At 31.9% G+C, this 27,184-nt stretch overlaps 1 protein-coding gene across 1 annotated transcript in view; it reads right to left on the bottom strand.

Annotated features, from left to right (window-relative positions):
* Positions 1-27,184, bottom strand: part of LOC107442968 (receptor-type tyrosine-protein phosphatase mu) — a 73,010-nt gene that overhangs the window by 21,391 nt on the left and 24,435 nt on the right. Inside the window, exons 12-26 of the mRNA XM_043042206.2 lie at positions 25,227-25,338; positions 22,591-22,751; positions 21,132-21,259; positions 19,020-19,206; positions 17,595-17,671; positions 16,079-16,307; positions 13,974-14,179; positions 12,835-12,946; positions 11,671-11,892; positions 8,527-8,649; positions 7,415-7,659; positions 5,415-5,481; positions 3,685-3,791; positions 1,476-1,680; positions 675-771 (exon numbers count right to left, since the gene is read on the bottom strand). Of these exons, the coding sequence (XP_042898140.1) occupies positions 675-771; positions 1,476-1,680; positions 3,685-3,791; positions 5,415-5,481; positions 7,415-7,659; positions 8,527-8,649; positions 11,671-11,892; positions 12,835-12,946; positions 13,974-14,179; positions 16,079-16,307; positions 17,595-17,671; positions 19,020-19,206; positions 21,132-21,259; positions 22,591-22,751; positions 25,227-25,338 (2,278 nt within the window). The remainder of the gene's footprint in view (positions 1-674; positions 772-1,475; positions 1,681-3,684; positions 3,792-5,414; positions 5,482-7,414; positions 7,660-8,526; positions 8,650-11,670; positions 11,893-12,834; positions 12,947-13,973; positions 14,180-16,078; positions 16,308-17,594; positions 17,672-19,019; positions 19,207-21,131; positions 21,260-22,590; positions 22,752-25,226; positions 25,339-27,184) is intronic.

The raw sequence follows: 27,184 nt of genomic DNA, 5'->3' as shown, positions 1-27,184 counted from the left end.
CTTGGGTAATAGAAAAGTACTAAGTAATGTATGTTTGTTTGCTTTACCAGTATAAAGTATTTTGCAACTTTGGTTGTTCTTTACATACCAACCATCTGCGCTTTCTTGGAAAATTCCTCGATTGGTAGCAAATCTTACGTTTGAGTATATGACGTTTTGTTTAGTAAATTTAATTTTAAATTATTTTCCTAAACACTACATGTGAATGATTCGAAAGTTCTAATAAAAAGCCCCTTTGTTCCATTTCTCTCATGATGAGGCTTCTGAAATGAGGGCAAAACGAGCCGAAATTCAGAAAGCTTTAGTTTTTAATTGTTCACCACTCAACAAAAAATTTTACAAAAAGCGTAGTAGCCATGTACATATATGATTTAGAGTTTACAAAAATCTAGTTTTTTGTGTGTTTCATTAAAATTTATGGAATACTTCCACATTAATAAAAAGCACTTTTTTAATAGTAAAGTACCATTAAATTATAGTGCACTCTTTAAGAGGAATTAAATTCACTTGTACTTTTGAGACACACTCGATTTGAAGACACAAGATTTGAATCTGAGTGTTTTTCAACGACATATTTTTAACATTAGCATTAGAAAGAATGAAATAATAAAATTGTTTTCATTTGCTGCATGAATAAAATGCATAATAGATTACAAAATAAATGTGTCACTTACTATACAGAAGAGCTTCCAGTGGTTGAAAATATTATTGGTATGGTTTCATTGGTTGCCTCTATAGGGAGCAACTTAAGAGATGGTGATACATGGTCCCCTGGTAAAGACATATTCTTATATTGTACATACTTTTGTTTTTAAATCATAAACTTTAATTCACAACACGTTTAAAGTCTTGTTCTTATAATAGCAAAACAGATCTTTTCAGTGCTTTATGAGCCAGTTATACTTAAAATATGTGTCTAAAAATTTCTGGATTAATGAACTGAATTTTCTTAGTTTATTGCTTAATAAACAAATAAATAATGAAATCACAAGCAGGTATGTAGGTATTTTATTTACGTCGCACTAAAGCTGCACAATAGGCTATATGCGACAGTCTGGGAAACATCCCTCAGAATGATCTACGACATGCCATCACAATTTTGATCCTCTGCAGAGAGGATGGCGCTTCCGTTTTGGTAGTCCAACAACCTGCACTCGAAGTCGAGCACTTTACGGTAGAACAATTTAACGAGGACCGATTCCGAACATCCTCAGTCCATACGCGAGCGGATCGAATGACCACAGACAGTGATGCTTGACTTCGGTGTTCTACTGGGAACCGTGTCTTTACGATCAGTCCACTGCGGGACGAAATCACAAACAGAGGAATAAAAGTTTAATTGAAATTTTAAATGTGTGATCATTTCTTAGTGTAATTTATCATTTTTTTTACTTATTTGAAAAACAATGAATAATAAAACTTTTATGGATGAACTGGTAAAATTTTTTGAATAAGTTACTTCAGTTTTTTTTTACCTAATATCACTGTCCAGCAAAGAAAGGAAGCGGGAGGCCCGTATCCAGCAGCCGTTTTAGCAAATACTGAGACTGAATATTGAGTACTAGGATGGAGATCTTCTAAATATGCCTGATGAGTGTCCTCGCTCACTTCAATTTCCAATTTCTCAAATGGAGTGGAGTTATAAACAGGATCCAATGATGAAACGGGTTGGTATCCGACCTACAAACATATGAAAGCTTCTTTAATCTCTCTTAAGTGAAATTAACATCCATGTAGATTATTTAAAAATTGTTAATTTCTAATGAAGCTTAAGAAACTCAAAAAATACTTATTGGAAAAGACATGTAAAAAGAAAGGAAACCTTTTCTTTAAAAGAGATGAGTTGCAAAACAAAATGAATATTTACGAAATAATGGCTATTTGTGGAACAAGCTCATACAATATAATCTTGCACTTCTGATATTTAATGTGGTTATTTAAATTGGGGGGAAATCATAATTAAAGTATAAAGAATCATTGACTAAAATAGTTCATATTTTCTAAAAAATGAAGAAATGTGCATTAATGAGGAAGTTCAAATTAAATAGATTTCGAATTCTATCTGGCTTTTATTTCAATCTTCGGAACTTAATTCAAGCATTTTTGTAAGTTTTGGATGCGAAAAAATAAACCTTCAGAAAAGGCCATCTCTTTGTAGCGACCTCTTCTATTTACGACCACTATTGGGAGGCACGAAATTTTTTACACAGACTTTGTTTTGAAGAAAACCTTTGGGAGAGACAATAAAAATCTCCCCCAGTGACCGGGGAAACATCCGTACCAAATGCGGAAATACTCAAAGAAGGAAACACGAAAAAATATCAAAACAATTAGTAGATTGAAATGTGTTCAAAATATTTGAGAGCTCTTTTTGACTATCTCTAAAAGGGATCGAAAATCTCATGTTGCAGTCAGACTGCACTAAAGTCAAGGCTAGCGATGATTTATTTTTCAAGTTGGAATTTAAATTAAAAAAATAAAATTATTTTAGAAAAAACTAAGCATCTCAAGCAAACCTTTTCTTATTTTTTAAAGCAAACTAATTTTCATGATATAAAATTAAATGCAAACTTAAACAAAACATAATTGCAGGGCTCGAAAAACCACCCGTCCGCCCGTCCTCGGAGGTCAAAAATTCTCTGCGGACAACAAATTTCTCGAATCCGACGTCCGCGCGGACGGCCATTTTCCCGTTAATATTCGTGAGACATTTTCAATTTTTGTTATCTTACAAGAGTCTAGCGCCTCACTTCTAAAATGACCCTCTAATCTCGAAATACAGCAACATACTGCGCTCTTTGGAATTGATGCTTTCTCTGCCTTGGAGTACTGCAGTGGTTGAAAGAGGCTTTTCAGCAATGAGCTTACAAAAAAACACCTTACGTACTGGTCTCTTAAACAAGAAGCGTTAAACGCAATTATGAACATCCACCTAAATGGAAAACCCGTTTCATATTTCTGTGCAGAAACCTCTGTAAATCATTGACTTGATTGTGGAACTGTCTAACGTCATATTTGTTTCATTTAAAAAACGAAGTACCCTCGGATAAACTGACATTCCAGATAACTTGACCTTTGTCTTTTAAATTATTTCATAAAAGAAATACTAGGTTTTACTATTAGTAACCTAGTATTTGTAATCCTAGTAACTACTAATTCATTGTGCAATCTATATAAATGTTTGTAACAAATAAGAGAAATCTATATTTTTATTTATTTAGAAGCTGCGGGTTAGTTTCAAAGGAGGACGGGTACATTGTTGGACAAGCCGTCCTCGGGGACGGGTAAAATTTCTGACTTTCTTCGAGCCCTGCATAATTGTTTATTTATATGAAATAGTCCTATCATTTATAATTGGTAAACTTGTTTTTGCACATAACTTTATTAGTAGAGATCATTTTTATTGAGGCTAAATTTTATTCATCAATCCAGTTTTCATGTCGCTAACACAAGTGGCTTTTAAGCCCCAAGAAAAAGACAGTGAGAAAAATTAAAATCGTTTGGGAAAAATCATGTGCCTTCTATAACATTCTGAAGTTAATGGAGGTAACCCCGAAGAACGACCTACCTCCGTTAGAAACCATTTTACTGTGGAGAGTGGTCGCTTCCGAGAGGTTTCACTAGATTTATTAAGAGTCCGAAATCTGATTACATTTATGTAAGATACATAGCGAAGTTTCTCACCTTGTAACCTGTGATGACTCCATTTTTTAAGACAGGCTCTAACCATGATACGTTTAAACTCGTCTGCTGACTTTCAATTATCATGATTTCTGATGGTTCCTCTGGAGCTATTAAGGACAATAATTAATTAATAATAACGTACACAAAGTTAAAACCATTACTACTATACTGGAGTCATGAACCACAACAATGTTCGATTTCGAGACAAATTTCATACTGTAATTATAATTTACATTGTGATCAATTCATGAAAAAAAAAATTAAATCCTACCCGGTGTTTTTGAGATTGTTTTAAGTTTGACAGATGTAAAAAATACACCTGAGGTAGAAAATGAGTATCTGTTTTGTGTCAAAAATAACCTCAGTAATAAAACTAACTCAATTTCAACCTCATTTGCATCTCATAGAATTATTCTCATATATAACTCAGCAATACTTTTAGTTGAGATTAGGTTATATTATTCACACCTCAAATATACTTATTCGCTTGAAGTGAAGAAAAAATAACCTGTACACCTCAAAAATAATCTCCCTAAGCTGGTTTAAACCTTAAATCAGCCTTGACGCCTCAAAAAAAATTCAAAAACACATTAAAAGTTTGAAAGGACAGTTTCAGTTCAAATTCGCTTTCTTTAACTACAAAACCAACCATGATGGCACAGTGATTAAGTGATTCGCCATTGTAAACCTCATCAAACCAGGAGAATCAGGATCCTATCCTCTTTGGTGGCTTGAAGTCCACCCAGCTACTAAGCAATGGGTGACAACTTGAGTGGCACCCAATGCCTTATCTGCCACATTTTTGCAATCATGCCGTCAATCTTTTAACTCTATAAGCCCCTTCTCTGCTGACGTTCTGGCTGTTGTGAGAGTGCTTTACTCTTTTAGCTACAAATTTCTCTAACCTAAAAAATTATTTGCTTCATTATTGACTGAATAAACAGCGGCAATTTTTCTAAATTCAAAGAAAGGACTGTTTCAAAGTTGTGTGTATTCCAGTAAATGCAATATTAATATGCTATTACTAGTATTAGTCCAGAAAACATCCCGAAAATAAATGGGAAGGCAAGACTCCTCGTTCAAGTTTTGATAGCTTTGAAAGAAGACTAAGTATCATTAGAATCATTTGTATTACGTTTATAAAACGTCTGACGAATCAGAAGCTTATTCAACTTTTGTTGGAAATCGACTGTAATTCTCAATAATAACAATAAAATTGCACCACCAAGTAATAAAAAAAAATTTATAATTTTTTTCAAAAACATTAAGCATTTTCTTGATTATCCGTGAGTGCATTATCCGATTTATGGTTTATTCGTTGTGTTTCAAACTCACCTATGATAATCAATTATGAATACCCTAGTAAATGCCAGTTTTAATTAAAGCCACATAATTTTCTCACGGAGTATTCCTTCTTGAGATGATCTGAGAGAGCTAGTTTTTATGATGCTATAACAGAAAAATTATGATCCCTATGTTTTGTCGGTGTGATATTTTTTTCCAATTATCAGTCAGTCTTATTTTAATTTTCTATCATATTTTTATTAGTATATGAATGACAAAGTAAATAGAAATTCAATACATAAGAAACAAAAAAAAATGACCAGTTTCGATCATTTTCGGAGATAATTTGAACATTTTTAATTATGTTTTCCACATCAGCATGCCACCACAGAAAGTCAGGAATTTATTGTAAATCCGAAAAATAAAATGAAGTAAAACATAATAACCTCCATCTAAAGTTTTTTCGACAACACTTCTAACTTTCCCCCAACCAGCGGTCGTACTACCTTGTACCTAAAAAAGAAATATTAATAAAAAATAAATTATAATATTTCACACTGTCAAATAATTACTGTAAGAAATCCTTTAAATTTTTCCCTTTGCCCTTCAGATAATGTAATTCATGCCCTTCAGAATTGACAGAAAGAGAAAGAAGTGCTTCTCCAACTCCAAGTTTATACGTACTAAAGATACTACTTGAACACATGATAACATTTACCTGATCTTGGGCAGCTAGAGTCAGAAAGATTCCCTATATATATAATATTGTGGGCCAAGAAGAGAGAATTGCATGGTCACATATTATTTGCTTCATTATTGACAATAATCATGGACTTTAAGGGGTTGAATAACTCCTGATTATGCAAGAAAATTAGATTAATGATTTTTATCGTTGAAGTAAACAACACAGGTATGCATACAAGTTTTAGGAGAAAATCCTATTCGATAGTCCAGACATTTACGGTATTGAGGATGAGAATGAAAACAACTAAGCAATTCTAGAGCAGTAGTAGAAATTTATTCAAGTCGCTCTAAAGATGCACAATGGGCTACTGGTGACGGCCTAAAGATGATTTGAAGACATGCCATCACAATTTTGATCCTTTAAAGAGGGAACGCTCTCTCGCTTGCGCGGGAAGTCGCGCACTTTACTTCATAACAGTTAAACCAGAACCGTGAGCGCACACTCTCGGTCGCATCACAGCTAATCAAAGTGTTCACCTACCCACCTACTAACTGCTGTCAGTGATGTTTGACTTCGGTGTTTTACTGGAAATCGTGAAGCAGTCGTAGAATATAAATAAATTTATAAAGCAATGTTTACAGCAATACTGAATTCCGATCAAGGTAAGAAGGACGCAATTAATCATACTAAATAGTGCAATGTTAACAACTTCACAACATAATTTTTTAATTGATGATTTTCTCCGCTAGGGATGAAAAGAATTAAAACAGCAAATAAATTATTAATATATTTAATCAAACAAAATTCTTACATTTATTACAAATGCTAATAAAGGAAAAAGGCACGCAAACAGTTCGGTCATGGGTTACAATAGTGGCACAACTCAAAAAACACGCGTATTGAACTAAGAATAAGTGCGAATATGAAAATACACATTCTTTTCAACGCAATACTAGCACAACTCGTAATTTAAATTTAAGGTAATCTTCGTTTAAGCAAACTAAAGCATTTCTTATGCCTTTACCTTAGGAATGAAAACTTTCTTTTTTATTTTCAATGGCAGGGAATACAAACAATAACACAGAGGAGCAAAGTCATCTTCCTAAAAGCCCTCTCGCACGCCAATATCCTGCGGTCTCCGAGTCAAGTCCGTAGAGCCTCCTACAGCAATGGAGCTGCTCTCTACTCATTGGTGCTCCAGAACCACACAGTCGACACTGAGGGTGGTCATAAATACCTATACGATGCAGATGTTCTCCAAGACAATCATGACCTGTTAGGAGTCTAAAGGTGGCTACTGCATCTCGGCGTGGCTTATCTGGCACTGCCTTAATATCTGTCTCACTCCAGTTCTTATTCCTTTTGCTTTCCAGTAGGTCAGCAGAGGCATTCACTTTCATTATGTTTTTTATATGTAGTTTTATGGAATATTATGACAATCCAGAGCAACTTGGTTGAAGGACTTGTGTTCCCTTGCGAGCAAGAAAGTCAGATTGCTCGTTACCATAGATGTTACAATGGCTGGGAATCCATTGGATGACTACTCTTTTGTTTTTTAGTGTCAAAAGTCTGATAAGTCTCCGACACTGAAGCACATCATCAGAAAAAGTATGAAAAAAAACTTTAAACCTTATCCTAAAACATGATTTTTTGAGTTGTGCCGCCATTGCAGCCCATGAGCGAGTTGTAGATGTAAACAACTTTATGCCAGAATGCTTAAGCACTTGAAGGAATCGAACAAATTTACCAAAGAAGACTTACATGGATGACGTATTCGGTTGAGGGTGTGAGACGGTGTATAACGAGCTGTTGTAGTGTTGGAGATGTTCCCTCTTCATTAAATGCCTTGTGAATTATCTCTGATTCCAACTGATCTGTTACTTTGTTGTAAACTCGAATTTTATACAAAGAGATCACTCCATTGGGGTGATGAGGAGATTCCCATTGAATTCCAAGGGAGTCATTGGATGCTTCAAAAATACCCAAAGATCTCGGTTCATCAGGAACTATTACAGGAACAAGATTCATAAGAAATCAATAATGAGTGACTAGAATTTGAGTTCAGAACATGTATATGAAAAAGATTCTTTATGGTAAAGAATATTGATACTCTATTAATTTGTATTTAGTTAATGAATTTTACGGGATAATTTTGTTTTTGAGCAATCACCAGATATATTTGAATATTTTTTTGTCGTATTACTTCTGTAATACGTAATTGAACGTCACCATCAACAAAAAAAGTTTCTTCTCTGTTATCGACATAGTTATGTTACGCTTGCATATGCGTGTATTTATTAATTACATATTTTTATTTTATGTTGTTGAATTTTCAGCTCTCTTAAAATATTCGTTTAAAACACGTTGTCTGCCAAGAAGCCTTTAATTAAAATTCAGAACTTTGTTCATTGCATATATTTGTTATATATAGTTGAATTTGCAGCTCGCTCAAACTATTCATTTTTTTCGCACTGTCAGTTCAATCAAGATTTTAAACTATTACTGTAATATTTCTGTTATATGTAATTGAATTTGCAGGTACTCAAAACTATAAAACGGGAAAAAAATTTAAAAATTTAAATTTCAGAAAGTTAAATTTCAGAATTGGAATGCAATTATTTTAATCTATTATTTTGTAGTAATAGAATTTTTTTTGCATCTAAAAATTTTCAATAAAAAAATTTTCTGGTATAATTAATTTTTTATTAATTTTAAGGTAGAATACTCAGTGTTCAATATTAACGACATAATATTATTTAAAAAGTAGAGACTTGATAAATTATGAGTTCTAAATTCACATAATAAAAAGGCTTTTCATAACAAGCAACAAATACCAACATCGAAATAAGTTATTCTAAAATAATGATACTTACTGCCCTCGTCCGTTTTGTGAAAAATTATGTCAGATAGAACTCCTCTACCGACTGCAGTGGCTCCACCCACCATAAATCCATAAGCTGTGAAGGGTTTTAAATCTTTTATTTTCACCGAAAGAGCTGAAATTAAACAAAACAATGAAAATAGTTTTTTTTAAAGCTCTATACTGGGTGTCCCGTAAATGTTGCAACAAACGTCCAGGGGAAGTAGGCCACATCATAAGAATTACCGAGAAAACCATGATTGGAAATGTCGTCTTACGCTGATAGAGGGCTTTCCTAATATGGACATGTTGTTCGTGTGCCTTTGAACTTGCCCTTTTATTTTTCTAAAATATTTTAATTTCATATCAATTTTATATTAATATTATATTTTATAACCGCCGTTGAACAGCCGATCCAATTTTTGGGGTTCAACTCCGTAGCCTTGTACCTTTGAACCCAATCCAGAAGACATAGGAACGCCTGGATCAAGTATTGGGAGAAATTTGCCTTCGTAGAGCACTTTTTGATAGAACTAACTTGCATTTGCGTTACATGGAGAAGAAAACCACGAAAACCTTCCACGATTAGCCTGACGTCAAGGGGAATCTAACCCATGATCTGTCTAATACTGAGGATATTTTGCGTCTGGTTGGTGCAAGCCAGATGTAAAATTCGTATCGAACAGTCATCGCTGGGATTCGAACCGGGTTCACCTCATTGGAACGCAAACGCTTTATTCCCTGAGCCATCACGGTTTTACATATTACCATTATATTTTATATCTGTCGTTGAACAGCCGACCCAATTTTGGGTTTACAACTACTAATGTTCAACTCCGTAGCCTTGTAATTTTGAACTAATCCGGAAGACAAGGAAACTCTGGATCAGTACCCCCAGAGGTATTGATTTGTTATAGGAACATGGAGGACTCTGCGACTCGACAGATTTAACGTGCATCAGTCACCATTTACTACACGGGGAGTCTTCGGCCGGCGGGGATCGAACCCAAGAACTCTTGGACATGGGCCCAGTGCCCTACCAACCAGGCTGTCCCGGCCTTATATATTACCATTAGTTAGTCTCGAGAGTTCCATTAAAATAGGTTCAGAAATGCTATTTCATTGCAATTTAATGATCAGGCAAATTTGTTCAGTTAGTCACTGAATCATTAAATTAGGATAAAACAGCTAATATTACACCTATTTGAAACCATTTGTTTACAATAACTAATAGAAAGCAGAAAATTAATATAATTTAGATAAATAAAAGTACCTGATGTTCAGTGGTACATGATATAACAATTCATAAAGAAAGCGCCCTTAGCGGCAGACAATAACAATTCCGGTCATGGTTTCCTAGGTAATTCTTAATCCTTATGATCCGCAACATTTACCGGACACCCTGTATATATTCCATCTGTTAGTTAACAAGTATTAACAGCACATAATTTTTTAAGAGAAGTTTTCAAGGATCGAGCATATCATGCTTAAAATATTTTAGCGGCAATTTAAAGCAAAAATCCTCTCATTCCACTGGATGTTTTCTATGGTTGAAATTGGTGTAATTTAAACGGACTTCAATAAACTTTATTCGCTATTAGTAAGTGTATTTAACAAAGTAGCCAAGACTAAATAAACAAAAAAATACTTTGCAATACAAAATGGTGCCCAACCTATTATTGAAAAAAATCAAAGTTACTAATGAAAATGAAAACAATAATTTTTTCTGTAACTACTTTAAAGGTTTTTATTCATTTTCTGCGATATTAGGATGATTAATTACTTTATCCCAGAGATTTAATGTATTTCAATGTTCCGTCTTTAACTTCACCATAAGCAGCTCTAAATCTGAATCCCCCCCCAAATGTGGACATGCCATGTCCACCATAACATGTCAATCATATAAGATAATAAACATGTCAATCATACAAGCTATGATTTTTTACGATTTGATTATTAGAATTTAACAAGGTTCAACTCAAAGGAAACATAGCATAACTAGGGCTAAGAAATCTTTTAAGCCACAGTTAATTTTCTGGAAGAAAAAAATACATTCTTGTAATATGAAACCCTTATTAGACATATTTTGGTCTATGGCTTTTAGACATGAACATTGTCAAGATCTAATGAATTCCATTTGGGTACATTTGAGCAAAAGATTTTAAGCGTTCTAAGAGGGGTGAAAAAAAATAATTGTTGGTGAAGCCGGTACAGGACAGAAACTTATAAGTGCTTTAAGGATCCATACATTATAAAGTTTATCAAGATCAACAGAATAAACTGAGCTACTCAAGTTTTCAGAATGAATGATTTAATCTTTGAGAAATAGTTTGGCAAAGACACAGGAACAGAGAAGAGAACGGCCCAAACTGCGATAAATCGATGATGTTAACAGAGATTTTGGAATTGTCACCAAAGAGCTGCTTGTAAATCTCTTTAAAGGAAAATCCTAAACCACCCTGAGCTGTTGTGCTATTGATGATGAGCTACGTACCCCCCTCCCCCTTATAAAGAATGCAGCCAATTTTGGGGATTTTGTGTTTTAAAAATGATTTAATTTTCGTAGGAGTGTAGGACATCTCTCATAACTCGATTCAAATCTCCGCTGTTTTGATTATATAACGATATCTTCCGTCCCGTTTAGAAAGGAAGTGTGGTACATCTGAACACTTTATTAAGATTACAACAAAATTGTGTGATATTGAGATTAAACATTGAACTAATTTACGTAGGAGTATAAAATATCTAGCTTTAATTTATTTAGATGTGTCGCGGACTTGATTCTCCAATACAATTATTTCTTCCACACCCTCTTCTATATAACTAATTCAACTGAACATCTTATTAACATTTCTACGAAATTCGGAGACGTTTTTACTTAACATTGAAGCAATTTTCGCAGGTCTGTAGTACACCTTTTGAGAAATGTAGATGTAAATTTGATTAATTCAAAATCTCCCCACTAGAGAGCTGATAATCAATCTACATTGAACCACCAAGCAGTAAGCATTGGCTTGAATTAATCGTCTTCTAATGCATAACTTTATAATCTGAAGGGTTCCACCCTAATAATATGGAACTCGTTGTTTTGTTTAAATAAATATTTGTTTTCTTGTTTTCGATAATGATTGCCCTCCCCTTCTTGTTTAACACCTACCTTCGATTGAATCAAATATCCAGTGGGTTTGATTGTCCAAAGATCTTTTCCGCACTCTCGTACCAGAAACAGTGTTGATGACATCTTCGTTCTTAACGAGTGCATACTCATAGTACAAAATCTCTCCATTGGCTTCTTCACAGGGAATTTCATCCCATGCGAACTCCACAGATGTATTACTTGAAGAAACTAAACGCACATTGCGTGGGGATTCACTAGGAACTGAAAAAAAATAGGATAAGAAAATGAATCAGATATTTATAACTGTGCTATGAAAATTCTGATACATAAACAAAATTAATAAAAGTGAAAAGTTGTTGGATGAGTCACAAAGACATGAAATTTAGACGACAGACACTTCAGTCTTTAACCCTTTATTTCATCGGCGTTGCATATCTGCAACAAACACAAAGAGTATATGTATTTTCACAAGAGAGTTTTGAAGGACGGTCTCGGCAATCATTTCAATTCCGTTACATTGCTCATGACTTAAATTTTTCAACTTTTTTCGACTCCGTAGCGATACTGAGGTGATTTTTAGAATTGAAGTTCAATTTGTTGCTTAAAAAGTTGACCACAAATTTGCAAAACTTTTTAATTGAATTGAATTGATTAAGTTGATATTTTTGAATATTTTAATCGTTATATAATTTTTGCCAATGTTGCAGGAATGCAAACAATCAACATTTTGTCATTTTACATTATGTTTTAGAAATGTAATAATCATTTTTTTGAAATTATTTTTGATTTTATACTGTAAAGTGTTTTTATAAATTTTCCTAAAGTTAAATTTGTGCATTCTAATGTATTAGCAATTTTTTTCCAAATTGGAGTTGTTGAGATAAAAGGATTTAAATCTATCAAAATTTGTAGACCAGTCAAAATATCAAAAATTTTAGACCAGCATATTTTTAATGAACTATTAGTTTTCAGAAAAGTTCAATCTTTAGTTATCAGGTTCCGATCAAATTTTAGCTTACGAAAGTGACGAACCATCGATAATTTTGTTCCCTATTGTTAAAATTAAAAAAAGAAAGGTACGCGTTTTTTTTTTCGTTCTTTTTTTCAAATTTACTTAATATTTTTTATCCAGTAAAAAGGAACTTCATACTTCTTTGTACATACTACTTCATACTGCTTTGAAATATACAGAAAAGAATTTACCAGATTCAGCTGTATTAGCCACAACTGAAATCGCTTCTCCCTCACCAGCTGATGTCCTTGCTTGAACAGATACATTATAAGTAGAAAATGGATACAAATTCTGAAGAGTGAGCTGAAAAATTACGACAGAATTAAAACAAATTGAAAAGAAAGATTAAGTTGGTTCTGTACAACACACATGAATTCAACTATTAAATAATGAAAAAAATTCTATGATAGTTTAAGTTTTCATGATACATGGAAGGTTATGCATTAAGGGATTGCATTTAAAAAAATTATTATTTATCAAATATATTTCCCTAGCGATAGATGGCTCTAGAGACAAATGGCTCTAATTGTCTGCCAGTAGTTGTCTGGATGACTAATGTCAGTTTGAAGATGCGCCAATGGCATTGATGGTAAGATATCTAGAAGAATTGTCTGGTTTGAGCCAGACAATTTTAAACGGTAGTTCGTTTCCTATGGACAAAGAAATACCAGGAATGTTTACAATGAGAGTGTCATCCTCGCTTGCATGCTAATGTCCGGCCGCATAAAGTTGCCAAAACTCAGGCATTGTCGCCAAACATAAAGTAGGAAGTCCTTAAGCTACCCCCCCCCCCCCAAAAAAAAANCCCCCCCCCCCCAAAAAAAAAAGCCCAGACTTTTTTCTGGTACCCAAATTTCTCCACGAAGGCTAGTTTGCTATTATACTTGATCCACGAATTCCTTTGTCTTCTGAGTTGGGTTCAAAAGTACAAAGCTTCGGAGTTGAGCATCGTAAAAACAAAAATAGTCAGCTGTTCAACACCGGTTATAAAATAAATTAATTAAAAAACTTGTCCCAGGTATTTTTAAGTTTTTATTTCCTGCCTCTATTCTATTTCTTCTTATTTCTCAGAAGTTTTGGAACCCTGATTCCAACATTCTGGTTAAACATAATTAGAAATTAAATACGAATCCTTGAGAATAATTATCGAAGTAAGTTTAAAATGTTACATAATGAATGGCCTGAGCTTATATAAGTTTAGCAACAATTAAATTAATTCTTGGCCATAGATGGCGCCACTGGAAAACAAGAACAATCGCACACCCTCTGCCCAAACAGGCATACGTCAACAACAATTAAATGAAAGATAAAAGAGAGGTAATGTATGTACTTCTGTGTCATTTGAGTGGACTTTTCTTGTCTGCAACCCGTCATGTTCACCAACTGTACCACACTGGCCTTTGTCCACTAAGATTGAAATTACAGTGTATCCTCTAATAGTTCCGCTCTCCTCAGACGCAGCATCCCAAGATACTAGTAATAGGTCGGGTTTATCCACCACAGCTTGACATTCCAAATTGGAAGCTGGACCAGGAACTAACAAAATGAAAATCTGATTCATAAACCTTATTTATCAAATCAAATAATTAAAGACCAGAATAACTAGCTTATCAATACAGGATGCTTTATAATCAATTTCCTTAATTTATATTTGTGATTTTTTTTTGCGAAAAATGAAGAAAAAAATGCCCATTAAGAATTGCAAATTAGTATTAAACAAGTTTAAAAAAAGACCTTTGTCATCACCTAATTATAAACTCTTATTTTTTATATATATATTTTTTCTTTTTTAGATATTTATGCTTGACAAATAATAAAATTTTTATTTAATATATACAGGGGTTGGACAAAATAATAGAAACACTTCTATACCAATACATTTTTTATATTTCTCAAGAAATACTTAAAGGATCATTTTATAACTTCAAAAATGTTTAAACCGTAGTTTTTAGAGGATTGAGGGGCCGACAATAATTTACAAACAGAAAATAGTGTTTGTGGACTCCAAATGCTAAAAAATGTAGCGATAAATTTATAACTTGAAACAATTATTTTGGCTATTATATGCAATATTTGCACAAAATTTCGTAATCCTAGCTTAAATATTTATGGAGATATGAATATTTTTATTTAAAAAAAAAACTAATTTTGTTTTCTACGTTTTTTTTTTTTTTTGCTATAACTTAAAAAATATTTAATAACAAAATTTTTAGAGGAATTTAAAAAATTTAAAATTAGTTACAAAATCATTGCTTTAAAATTTGAGAAAAATTCGTTTAAAATTGAGCAAGATATGAGTAATTAAAAGTTCTTTTCTAGTAATTCTAGTTTTTTTAATACTGCGCATGCGCGAGATTTTCTTAATTTTGAAGAGAATCATATGTGGCAACTAATAATAAATGTTAGATTTGAATGTCTTAAAAAATTCAAAAAGTTTTAAGCAATTTTCTAAGTAGTTTTTGTACTTTTTAAGAGAAACTCAAAATGATAAGGAGTGTCCCAAAAAAATAAGAGTGTTTACATTATTTTGTCCTCAAATTTTGTTGTTTTTCAAAGCCAGAAAAAAGAAAGTTTCAACCGATTCTGTTACGTAACGAACTCAACTTGTTTTAGGTATCAGTGAATAACAAGCAAGCTTTACAACTGGTGTTTGTTTTGATTCGGTAGAGAAAGTTAAAGAAAACATTTACTTTTTGGCTGCAAGCCTGATGAGGATTAATAGTAAACTTTACAGCGTCTCAAAATTAAAAAGTCACGTGTTGTCCGTTGATCTGTTCATTTAATTTCAACATTCTTCCATGCATTCGATCAGATTATTTATATAATTTAATTGAACTTCAGTATAAAAGAATGAGAAATTTTAACTTTGATAATAGGGCATTTCTTTTACACGCAGGAACAAAATATCAGCTGTAATAAGATCAATTGCCCACTGATAACATCTTGTATTGATCGCACCGCCAATTTCCTAAAACTAATAAGTGGTGGTAAGCATTAATCCATTTGGCCATTGCATATTAGTAATCTTTTTCTGTATCTCTATTTAAATTAAATGCTAATTAATATAATAAAAAATACTTTTCAACGAAGTATTGTTGTCACAAAGTTTGGTTTAGAATCCTTTTAGCATTACAGACAGAACATTTAGGTGCAATAAACACAAAGCAAAATATTTCTTATCATCAGTGATAAAATAATACAATAAAGTGGCTAAAATTGCTTACTTGTCTCTAACGTTTTCCTGATGATGTCAGCAAAATATTTGAGGCAAAATATTGTTTGTCAATAGAAATAAAATGCAATACAATAAAGTGACAAAAATTGCTTACTTGTTTCTGGCGTTTTAATGGCAAGGTCGGTAATATATTTTGAGGCAAAATATTGTTGGTCAACAGAAATAAAATGCAATACAATAAAGTGACAAAAATTGCTTACTTGTTTCTAACGTTTTTATGATCAGCTCAGCAAAATATTTTGATTTGGCGAGTTTCGTAACTGGATAAAGTCTAAATACATAGTTGGTGTTTGGTGTAAGGTCATCTACAGAAATGCGGACTGGGATACCATCAGTGTTAATGCTTGTCTTAATCATCTCAGCTGCTTCAGGGTAGTAAACCAGTTGATAAGACTCCAAGGGACAGCGTAGTTCGGTAACTGGTGGGTTCTGCAAATAAATTGCGAGAGTACATAATTAATAATTGCAAATATGTAATAGAAAAATCTTCAGAATTGCAAGTAATGTTAATTTTTATCCAGCGCAAAAATTTAAAAAAAAAATTATGTATGAATTTAAATAATTGCACTTCAAGAAGAAGATCAAGGACACCACACATGTGATCCTTGACGTCAGCTGATAGTTTTTAAGCAAAATGTCGTGTTAAAGTTGAGATAAGTTTCTCCACATAAGTTAGAAAGTTAATTAACGTGAAGTAAATTAAATACAACGTCGTATCGCACATTGAATTTGTTAAAATATAGTTCTTCCTAAGTCTTTTACTTAACTTGGATTTATTATTTGTTTATATATTTCATTGTAACCGTGATATATTTTTGCTTTGTGTGCCTGGCAACTTCGATGCATAATGACTTTGTTTGAGTTCTGCACGGTTTCCTGCCTGTCTGTGTGTTAAGTACGAAATATATGATTAAAGAATTAAAATGTTTGTGAAAGAATATAGAATGTGTCACTTAAGAAAATTGATACTTGGAGGGCTTGGTTCACTCGAAGTAGAATGGAAAGAACTGTTGCTAATTTAAATAAATGCTTGGTAATGTACCTGGCAACTTCAATGCATAATCATTTTTTTCCTACGTATCTTTGCGTTAAATAAGAAGTATATAGTGAAAGAATTAAAATCTTTGTGAAAGAATATTTAATGTGTCACTTAAGAGAATTGATACTTAACGGCTTACTCGAAATAAAATGGAAAGAACAGTTGCTAACGTAAACAAATGCCTGTCAACAACCAATCAGGATCGAGATACCCGCGCTACGTCGCTTTCAGGCATCTTATTAAAGAGGTTTTTAAACAAAAATATTTGTTTTTAATATTAACAAATTTTATCGTTTATTAGGTTGGACAAATCATATACATAATGGACAACATAACTAAATCATTGTTTTATGTCAATGTCCCGTACCATTCGAAAAGCATTGAATTTCTAAATAAAAATACAAAAGCAGCCAATGTAGAATGACAAGCAATAAGCATTTTTCAAAATTTGAAGCATATAATTATATTAACAGGCATATAATCAAACTACGCTGAAAAGAAAGATTTTCAATGAAATCACTCGCTTTTTAAGTAACATTTTTTTTAAAAAATCAAAAATCTTTGAGCGGAATATTTTTTTACGAATTAAATAACAAAGAAATTTATCAAATTTTATCAGAAAATAGAAGTACAGAACATTACAACAACGAAAATGTTGTGGGGAAAAAATAACTTACTCGCCAAGTCAAAACAACAGATGTTTGAGTTATTTTTTCCGGTAAAAATTCTTGAGGTATACCATCTGGTAGAGCGACTATGCAAAAAAAGAATATTTGGTCTTAATTACAGAAAAATTTACAAAATTTACAGATAAATTTATTAAAATTGTTTAGTTACTTTATTAAAATATAAACTATAGTACAAAAATTACTTTTGAGGGAAGAAACATTATTAATTTTAAGTTTAAGCAAGCTTAAAACTTAAATAATATTTAATTAACATAAAACTTACACACACTATGTATTACTTCAACTTGATTACATAAACAATTTTTTTTTTACTCTCTACAATTTGTTTTTTCACCAAAAATTGTAAAAAATTACTACAGTTTAGTAACTCTATAGTTTAAAAAATAATTTACTGTAAATCTTAATAAACTTAGGAAAAAAATAGAACATAAATTAAAATCTTATCAGTTGTTTGCGAATAATACTGGTACAGACATATTTAGAAAACTTTTCTAATTTCTAAGGTATCATATAAGTTCCGTAGTCGTAAAAGCATCATATTAGTCCTCCAAGTGTTCTGTAATAACTTAGTACATACCGTTAGAATTTTTGTTAAAAATGAAGCCTAAATTATGCACATTATTCATCACATTGATAATAAATGCGGGTTTCAAATCATCAAAACCAGTTTGATTTTTTTTTGTCGTATCCCTGTTTAGGCAGTGGGGGTGCGATTGTTCCTGTTTTTCAGTGGCGCCATCTGTGGCCAGGAATTTGACTTCTGCCACACCATTTACCCAACCACAACCCGTTTATATGGCGGATCACATTCACGCACAAAGGAGAAAGGACACAGAACACAAAGAGAGAGAAAGAAACATCCATGCCTTGCCCAGGATTCGAACCCAGGATCTTTCTGATGGAAGGACAGTTCCCTGCCCCCTACACAAGCCGGTCGGCACCACCAGTTTGATCGCTGAATGAAATAATTTTCTTACGCCTTCTTGCCATTTCTTTCGGCTATAAAGCAAGTTTTGATCTTTTTAATCAAATTTTTCTTAAAAGTAATTTGTCAGAATTTAATAATTCCGTTTTCCCCACTTAAATATTCATTTGCTCCGTCTTATATGGGCATAATTTAGACTTTTAACAAGAACTGAACAAGGACTAAAACCTTTATACGGTGATATGGTGTTATTTTACACCATGTATATAAAAAATACTCCACTCATTTTAAAATAAATCTTGATATTAAATCAACCACAATTAATAAAATAGTTAAGTAACAGAATAAGTTCAAATACAACAAAAAGAAAAAAAAAGTCTAAATTTCTTCTTTTACATAAGCAATGAAAACACTCGTAAATACGCATAAGAAAAAATTATTTGCAATTTTAGTTTTTTTTTTAAAAACTTTTCATAAATAAAAATTACCGCCACAGTCTGTTTTAATTTTCAAAGCAGGTCCAGGTTCTCCTTCCCCACCTTTACCAAATCGTCTGCATTTAACAGCAATATCATACTCTGAATTGGGTATCAAGTTGACAACTTTGGAAAAGTCATCTGTCATCCAGGTACCAAGAGTATTCCAGGCTGGTGATTCCGATTTTTTAAAAACTACCTAAACAGATATAACTAATAAATAAAACAAAAATGCACGAAGTTATGATAGTTCAAAAGGTATGTGAAAGATGGTAAGTGTTTTGTTTGATATGTAACATAAGTTAACTGAAGACATGTCTTAACACTATTTAACAACTACATACGATACATTTTAATCAATTATAATTAGTATAAGGAGTAAAATCTTTAACAATGCTTATTTTGTGTAATCTTTTTGTAGAGACCGAGATTTTTGTATACGTCTTATTTATTACACAATCTCAATAGACAAAACAATAAAATCAAGTACTTAATTTTCAAGAATATATATTGGTGAAAATTCTGTTGTCAACAAAATAATATAAAAACAACAAACGGAAAAAAAATAATGAACTATAAATTGTTTGCAGGCTTTGAACTATTTGATTTTTACACATTTTAGTAACTGAAGAAAAGATATTTAGACTGCTCCATGGAACTTTATACAAAACAAGCATTCAACTTTATCTCCAGATAAGGCGCTGTAAACAAGGTGTTCCCTAACGACCACCCTTTACATCTAGTTTGTTTAAAACTTGTCGAAAATGAAGTAATAACATTTACTATACACTTTAGGGATCACTTAGGTTAAGACTATATTATCCCATTATGTCACAGCTTTGAATAATTGCAACAAACACACAAAGCATATGTAATTTCAGAAGAGAGCTTTGAAAGATGACTTCGGCAACTATTGAAATCCTGTAACATTACTCTTAACGCATATACAACTCAATTCGCATATTCAATTTCAAATACTCAACTTTTTTCTACTGCATGGTTATACTGAGGTAATTTTTAAAATTGAATTTCAATGTATTGATTACAAAGTTGCACATATTCGTTTCAGGAATATCACTCAATTTAAAATCTTTGAATTGAATTGAAATTTTTGAATTTTCAAATCTTTACTTTATTCTTCACAGTGTTGCAGAAAGTGCAACAATCAATGTTGATTTGCATAACATAGTAGAAATGCAGCAAACCATTTTTTCCAATAAATTTTAATTTCATAATGTAAATTTTTTTAAATTATATTAAGCGAAGAATATTTATTTTTAAGCAAAGAAAAAAAAACTTAAACTTGAAGGAGTTTTCAATTATTTCTTGTTATCTCTTCCTTTTTTTTCTCCGGCAAGTGAAGTTTTAAAGTTGAAGAAGTTTTTCAAACCCTCCTTTTCCCAGTATTGAATCGTTAGATTTTCACAGCATTATTGTTTATTACCGTTACTTAAAGAACAATTTGAAACTCAAATGCGCAAACTCATTTTTTACCAGGATTCTATAAATATGTAATCAGAGTGGTCTTTAAGGGATACTCTGCATACTTCTTAATTGATTTCAGTAACAAAAACCGTGCTGTAACACACGAAAAACATAATTGCATACGACTAACTAATAGCAACCTTCAAGTCTATACATTTTTAATTGATCCCAATTAACAAATCTAGAATTAAAAAATAAAAAAGAAATCTATCTATCAGTCAGCGACGAAATCAAACATTGTACCCCAGATGCTGTGCATATATGTTCAAATAGCTCATGAAGGGACCCTTCCATGAAATAATTTGCCACATAAAAGGATTTCTTTCTGTGAATAGAAAACAATATAATTCTAAAAATTACCCTATTACGGATCTTGGGTTAGAGTCCCCTTGCCGTCAGGCTAACCGTGGGAGGTTCTCGTGGTCTTACACTCCATGTAACGCAAGTGCGGGTTAGCTATATCAAAAGAGTCCTCCACGAAAGCAAATTTCTCCCAATACTCGATCCAGGAGTTCCCTTATCTTCTGGATTAGGTTCAAAATTACAAGGCTACGGAGTTGAACTTTAGTAGTCGTAAACCCATAAAATTGGGTCGGCTTTTCAACGACGGTTATAAAATATAAAATAAAAAACACTCACTAAATATTCTATGCTATCTGTAGGGCTTCCACCTTCGTCAACAGAGTATTGCCATTCAGCCCATTTTATAGAGGCTGTTGTGTTGTCCTTCGATACAAGTATTGGTTCGCTACCAAGCCTTGGTGGATCTGAAAGGAAATTGTGATAAAAATGAAATATACTCTTTAGAGGACACAACAGAACTATGATCTTTACACACGAATGTATGCAAATGCTTGATTATCAATCACGTATTTATTGAAACGTAAAAAGTATTTGATTCAACATTCATCATCGTTTCATGCTGAATCACGCCAATGAAAATGGAAAGTAACATAAAAATATTGCACAGATATTCAACATTCATCATCATTTCATGCTGAATCACGCCAATGAAAATGGGAAGGAATATAAGAATATTGCACAAATATTAGACATTCCCCATAATATCTTGTTGAACGTTAATGTTCGTTCAATCCCATTTACCGGTTTAAGTGAAAAATACAGATATTTAACGTATACTTTAAACATTCACCGAAGCGACTGCGCAAATGTCAACGTTCACTAGCGTCGGTTCACGTTAATCGTAGTAAACTACTTTATAAAAAGCAACTGCAGTAAAGAAGTAAAACCTTTAAAATATTTTTTTAAATGCTATGTGAAAGTATTTAGTAAAAAATGAGTCATGCATCTATATAGACTTGCTTGAAAAAAACAATCTACAATTGTTTAACACGCTAATATTTGTACAGTTACTTTAATTATTTTGTTTGAGATTCCTTAAATAGTGCAATGAGAAATTCCATAAGAAAGTTAGTAGAAAATTTCAAACTGTATACACTTAAAAACATAGAGCAATTCTTAAGACAAGCAAAAGTAAAGTATTTCCGCCACAACTCATTGTAGGTATAGAGGTTAGGGCTCCAAAATCTCTTCGCTAATGGCATAAAGGGGGCAATAGAGTCGACATTGCGCACCGACCACCTTAACTTTCTAGACAACTGCCCCCAGGATCAAACCCCAATTCTTTCTTATGATAGCTTTAAAGTATACAAATCTCACTTAAAAAAGTCACCAATTCTTATAAAGTTTGCTAAAATAACTTTTGGTATCATTTAAAATTATTCCAATTTTTAGCAAATTTCACAAGTTTAAAAAATTTTAAAAATTAAAAACTGGATGCTTCAAACGTAACCCGATTGGGTTACGCTTTGATTATAATTTTTATTTAATTATTGGGTTATAATTTTTATTCAACTGTATAAAATTTATTAAAACTATTAAACTCATTTTTAACTGAGTTGGATGCATCTTCTCCCAAAATATTGCACTCGTAAATGATGGAATTGTGCTATAGTAGTTATTTTAAAATTCTAAAACAAACTGTATCATAATTGGAAGTATAAACGTATAACATTATTATTTACTATTAATTACTATTATTTCCTAATCTATTCGTTTGAAATTCTTCTAAACTCACCAATAACAGTAAGAATCATTTTCTTCATATCAAAACCATGATCGTTACGAGCTTTGCACAGGAACTCAAAATCTCCGGAAACCTCTGGTTTTAATTTTATCACTGCTTGCAACTGATTTTGTTCTAAAACTCGCACACTCACTTTCACATCCGGGAATTCACTGTAGAATAAAAATTCTGTACGTAAGATTTGAAAGTACACTTTAAAAAAATATGAATAGAAACAAATTTTATTTTGAAAGCAAGGAACTAGAAAAAACATGCACTAACAATGCATGCATAGTATATTTAAAAATGCATTTAGAACTTATAATGTTTATATTTTATGGAAAAAAATAATCTGGGATAATTAGTTAACTGATTGATTATGTTTGTAAACTAGTTAATACGATGGAAAAACCTTTAAAATAAAAGTTTTTACTTCATTTCAAATCAACTTAGAACCTTAACCCTTTACAAGGTCGTAGGAAGTATACTTCCCACAAATTCATTAACCTTTAAATGTCAACGGGAAGCTATTTTCCTACATACGATTTGTGCGTCTATCTGTTGATAATTTCAGTAAACAGAAAGAAATATATAGTTTGTCTACGGTACGAACTCCCCCCCCCCGCCACAAAGTCTGACGCCGTCTGCTGCTATGGAAACAAGAATAGCGCGTTTCAGGGAAGGTAGCTTCTCTTCACTCTAGGGCAGGGATGGCGAACCAATGGCACGCGTGCCATTTATGGCACCCGACACAATATTTCCGGCACGTCACCGATCACATTTGTTAATACACAAATGGTATTACACTATGAAGCATATGTAACAATTAAATTAAAATTCACAAAAAACATACAAAATAATAAACTATAATTAATAAAAAATTAACAAATAATGCTAAATAAAACAATTAATAACCATAAAAAACAAGCTAACAATAAATCAATAGCAAAAAAATTAACAGTCCTGCTTAAACTAACATCTTACAACCTAATATAAGTTATTTGTCATCTAATCTGCAACAACAGAAGTCACACTGATGTTACTTTAAGTTGAATTACGCGTATAACTGAGACATTGCAAAAAAAATAAAAAATTTCAATGTAAATAAAGAGTTTTGTGTTGGTAGTATTTAGTATTATTATTTTCCCAATAATCACGAAGTTAAAATTATTTGACGGCACGTCTATGACCTCATCAAACAATTTTTTAGGAAAAATGGCACGTTAGTGTACAAAGGTTCGCCACCCCTGCTCTAGGGCTAACACAATTGACAGAAGAATTCCTTTTCCCTTGCCAGCCCAATGTCCTAAACAATGGCCCCACACTCCTACTTGAAATAGTTATACCTCGTTACCATAGTCACCAACCTGGGTCCAGACGAATGGGTAGGGGAGTTCTTACTTTAGACCAACTTGTAGTACCTTATTTACGTCGCACTGGAGCTGCACAATGGGCTATTGAGGACGGCCTGGGAAAAATCCCTGAGGAGGATCCGAGGACATGCCATCACAATTTTGATCCTCCGCAGAAGAAATGTCGCTAGGAAACTGGACTACAAGAGCGTGAAGTTGGGCACTTTAAGGCAAAACAATTTAGCGAGGACCGATGCCGTGCAACCTCTGTCCCTACGCAGGCTTATCAAAATAGTCAATAACCAGCCCCTGACAGCAGTCAGTGGTGCTTGACTTTGATGCTCTACTGAAAACCGTGTCTTCACGCCACAGTCTACTATGAAATACCCAAGACGAGAGTTGATAACATTAATGTACTAAGAGTAAAGGTAAGCGTGGGACCAAAAAGAAGTCCGACAATACTGCAGATATTTCCTCCTGCGCGTTATGCGTTCGTTCATTTTATCATTTCTCATCGAGTTTGTTTGTATTTATAAATGCAGACTTTTTTAACTCGATTATTTAGAAGCACAAAATTTCAAGATTAGAGCTAATTGTTTACAGTAGGTTAAATTTTGAAAAATCCCTACCCACCTTCCCATTAAAAAAATTGGTCTCAATCAAACTAATTTTAGGTATTAAGTTAAATAAATTCCTTGTTATCAGTCTATCGCAATCCGAAAAATATTTTATCATAAGAGTGGCCCTATAAAGAGTTAAATATGCAAAACAACAAAAAAAGCATTTAATGTTTTTCACAATGCGTTTGAAAATTTAAATTTTTGTTCATTAGAAAATATTTACATGAATTTAAAATTTTTAAATATATAATTATTCATAAGAGTTTAATAAGTATCAAAACATTTAAAAACACTATCAAAATCTAGCGAATATTTATCGAGATCAAAAGTAAACCAGAGCAAATGAGGAATTAAAAATCGTCAAAAAAAAATTTTTATGAGTAAAGAGTTACTATTCAGATTCATCTGACTAATAAATTACTAATCAATTATATATAATTTACATTTTTGTTTAGGTTGACCTCGATAATTATTCGTCATAGCTTGATTTTGCTTTTTAACATTTTACACTTTGGTTTGTGACCCCTACTAGTGTTAAAGTTCTCAAAAATTTATTTGTCATAAAATAATTCTTATAAAATTATTATCATTAAGTCACGGAAATCCTTTCATGACATAGAATGAATTTTAAAATAACCGGTAAAAATCTTCCTTGTAAAGTTTTCTAAACACTTACTTGCACGTTATGTTCATTTGAGGTTCAGGCACAGCATCAGCTGTACAAGAAATGAAAACTTGATGGCCTGAATTAACTTCCTCCCCGTTAGCAGCTACAATTTGTGGCACACCTCAAAAGTAAAAAAATAATTTAAATAAACAACTTAAATAATTAATAACAATTTGAGTTATCAAAAAATATAACTTTACTTATTCTCGCAGCAAATTTAAGCTTTTAGAACTGTTTTAAGAACAAAATGTAATGTTCTGCTGTTATAAAAAAAGGATTTTGCCCTATTTTAAATTTACACAGTTGTTTGCTTAAATTTAAAATAAGTGCTGCATAAATGAAATCGTATTGAATTAGAACTACCTTATATCAAAACTTTAATTTAAGTAACAAGTCCTCCCTGTCCTATCAAATACTAAAATGGTCACATAAACAGAGAGATGTTAATGAGACACTTTTAAAAATATTGAATTCACGTTTTTATTTAAATATTTAACCAAAGAACATGAAGTCCTAGAACGTGAAGATCCGATTATTAGATCAAAAGATATTCAGAGTGGTCCTTTTTACGCACTGTACAATGGAACGTGACTGTAGCTCAGGTCTCCCAGCTACTAATTATTTACCTCGTGTACTTAGAAAACAATGCAGCTTCCAATGAATTGTAATGTAAGTAATGAATGTAAATAATTTAGAAAGTTACAAACACAAATCAGGCAACAACAAAAAATAATTTCTAAAGATATGTATGTAATCACACTTCATGGGGGGAGGGGGTCACTGTCTGCTAACATACTGGAGCCTTTCTATCGTCTGTGGTAATACCAAAAATTGACTGTGCCCCATAATATATAAACTAAATAAGAAAAAGTAATCAAACATTCAAATATTGAAATGAAATTAATGATATGATTTTATTCTTGCTTTCATTAGTAACGAATTGGATTGTTTTATTGCAAAATGCTCAAGAAAATTTAATCGGCCTGTGGAGGAATTTAGTAAAGGGAAATTGTGTGTTTTATATAACTTTAAATCAAAATTTTTGAACAATAATATAAAATACCGGGGTTTTTACTTGAATTCTAATATTATTAAATCTATTAAGGAATTGAAATATAATTTTATTATTTGTGTTGTTGACAAAGCATCTAATAATTTTTGCTTTATATACAAAAACATGCCTGTGGAGGAATTTAGTAAAGGGAAATTTTGTGTTTTATATAATTTTAAATCAAAATTTTTGAACAATAATATAAAATAACAGGGTTTTTACTTGAATTCTAATATTATTAAATCTATTAAGGAATTGAAATATAATTTTATTATTTGTGTTGTTGACAAAGCATCTAATAATTTTTGCTTTATATACAAAAACATTTTTAGGCATTTAATGAACAAAGAATAAGAAAACAATAATACTTTGTCAAAATTAGTAGTTATAAAAAAGAAATTAACAATCCAATTTTCGCTTTTTCCAAGAAAATAGGTTTAAAAATCAATAGCATTAATTATCCTTATTTATTTCCGGCAATTGAATTCCACAAAAAAACCGGTTAAATTTAGATTTGTTACTTGCAGTTCTGAATGTTATAATTCTATTTTTGGAAGAAAATTTTTTTTATATCTTTGAACATCATTTTAAATAAAATTATTTCTAATGATAAACATTTTATTGTAAATAACAACCAAGACGTTATTAAATATTTAAATTACAACAAAATTAATAGTATTTTTACATGTTATTTTTAAAATTTATTTACGAGTACACCGCACAACAATTTAACGAATAATTGCTTATATATTGTTTGTTAAGGAGATTAGATTAATTTATGTAATGTAAATATTTTTGAAAATTATCTATTTAATGGTATATGTTATAGACAAATGAAAGGTATCTCAATGGGAAATTGTTTCTCAAGTAAATTAGCCAATATTTTTTTTCACATTTTTATGAACATAAATTTTTG

This window comes from Parasteatoda tepidariorum, chromosome 2 (assembly GCF_043381705.1).
Source record: "Parasteatoda tepidariorum isolate YZ-2023 chromosome 2, CAS_Ptep_4.0, whole genome shotgun sequence".
Taxonomy (NCBI): Eukaryota; Metazoa; Arthropoda; class Arachnida; order Araneae; family Theridiidae; genus Parasteatoda; species Parasteatoda tepidariorum.
The sequence above is the reverse complement of the archived record's forward strand: the minus strand, read 5'-3'. Positions and strand labels throughout refer to the sequence as shown.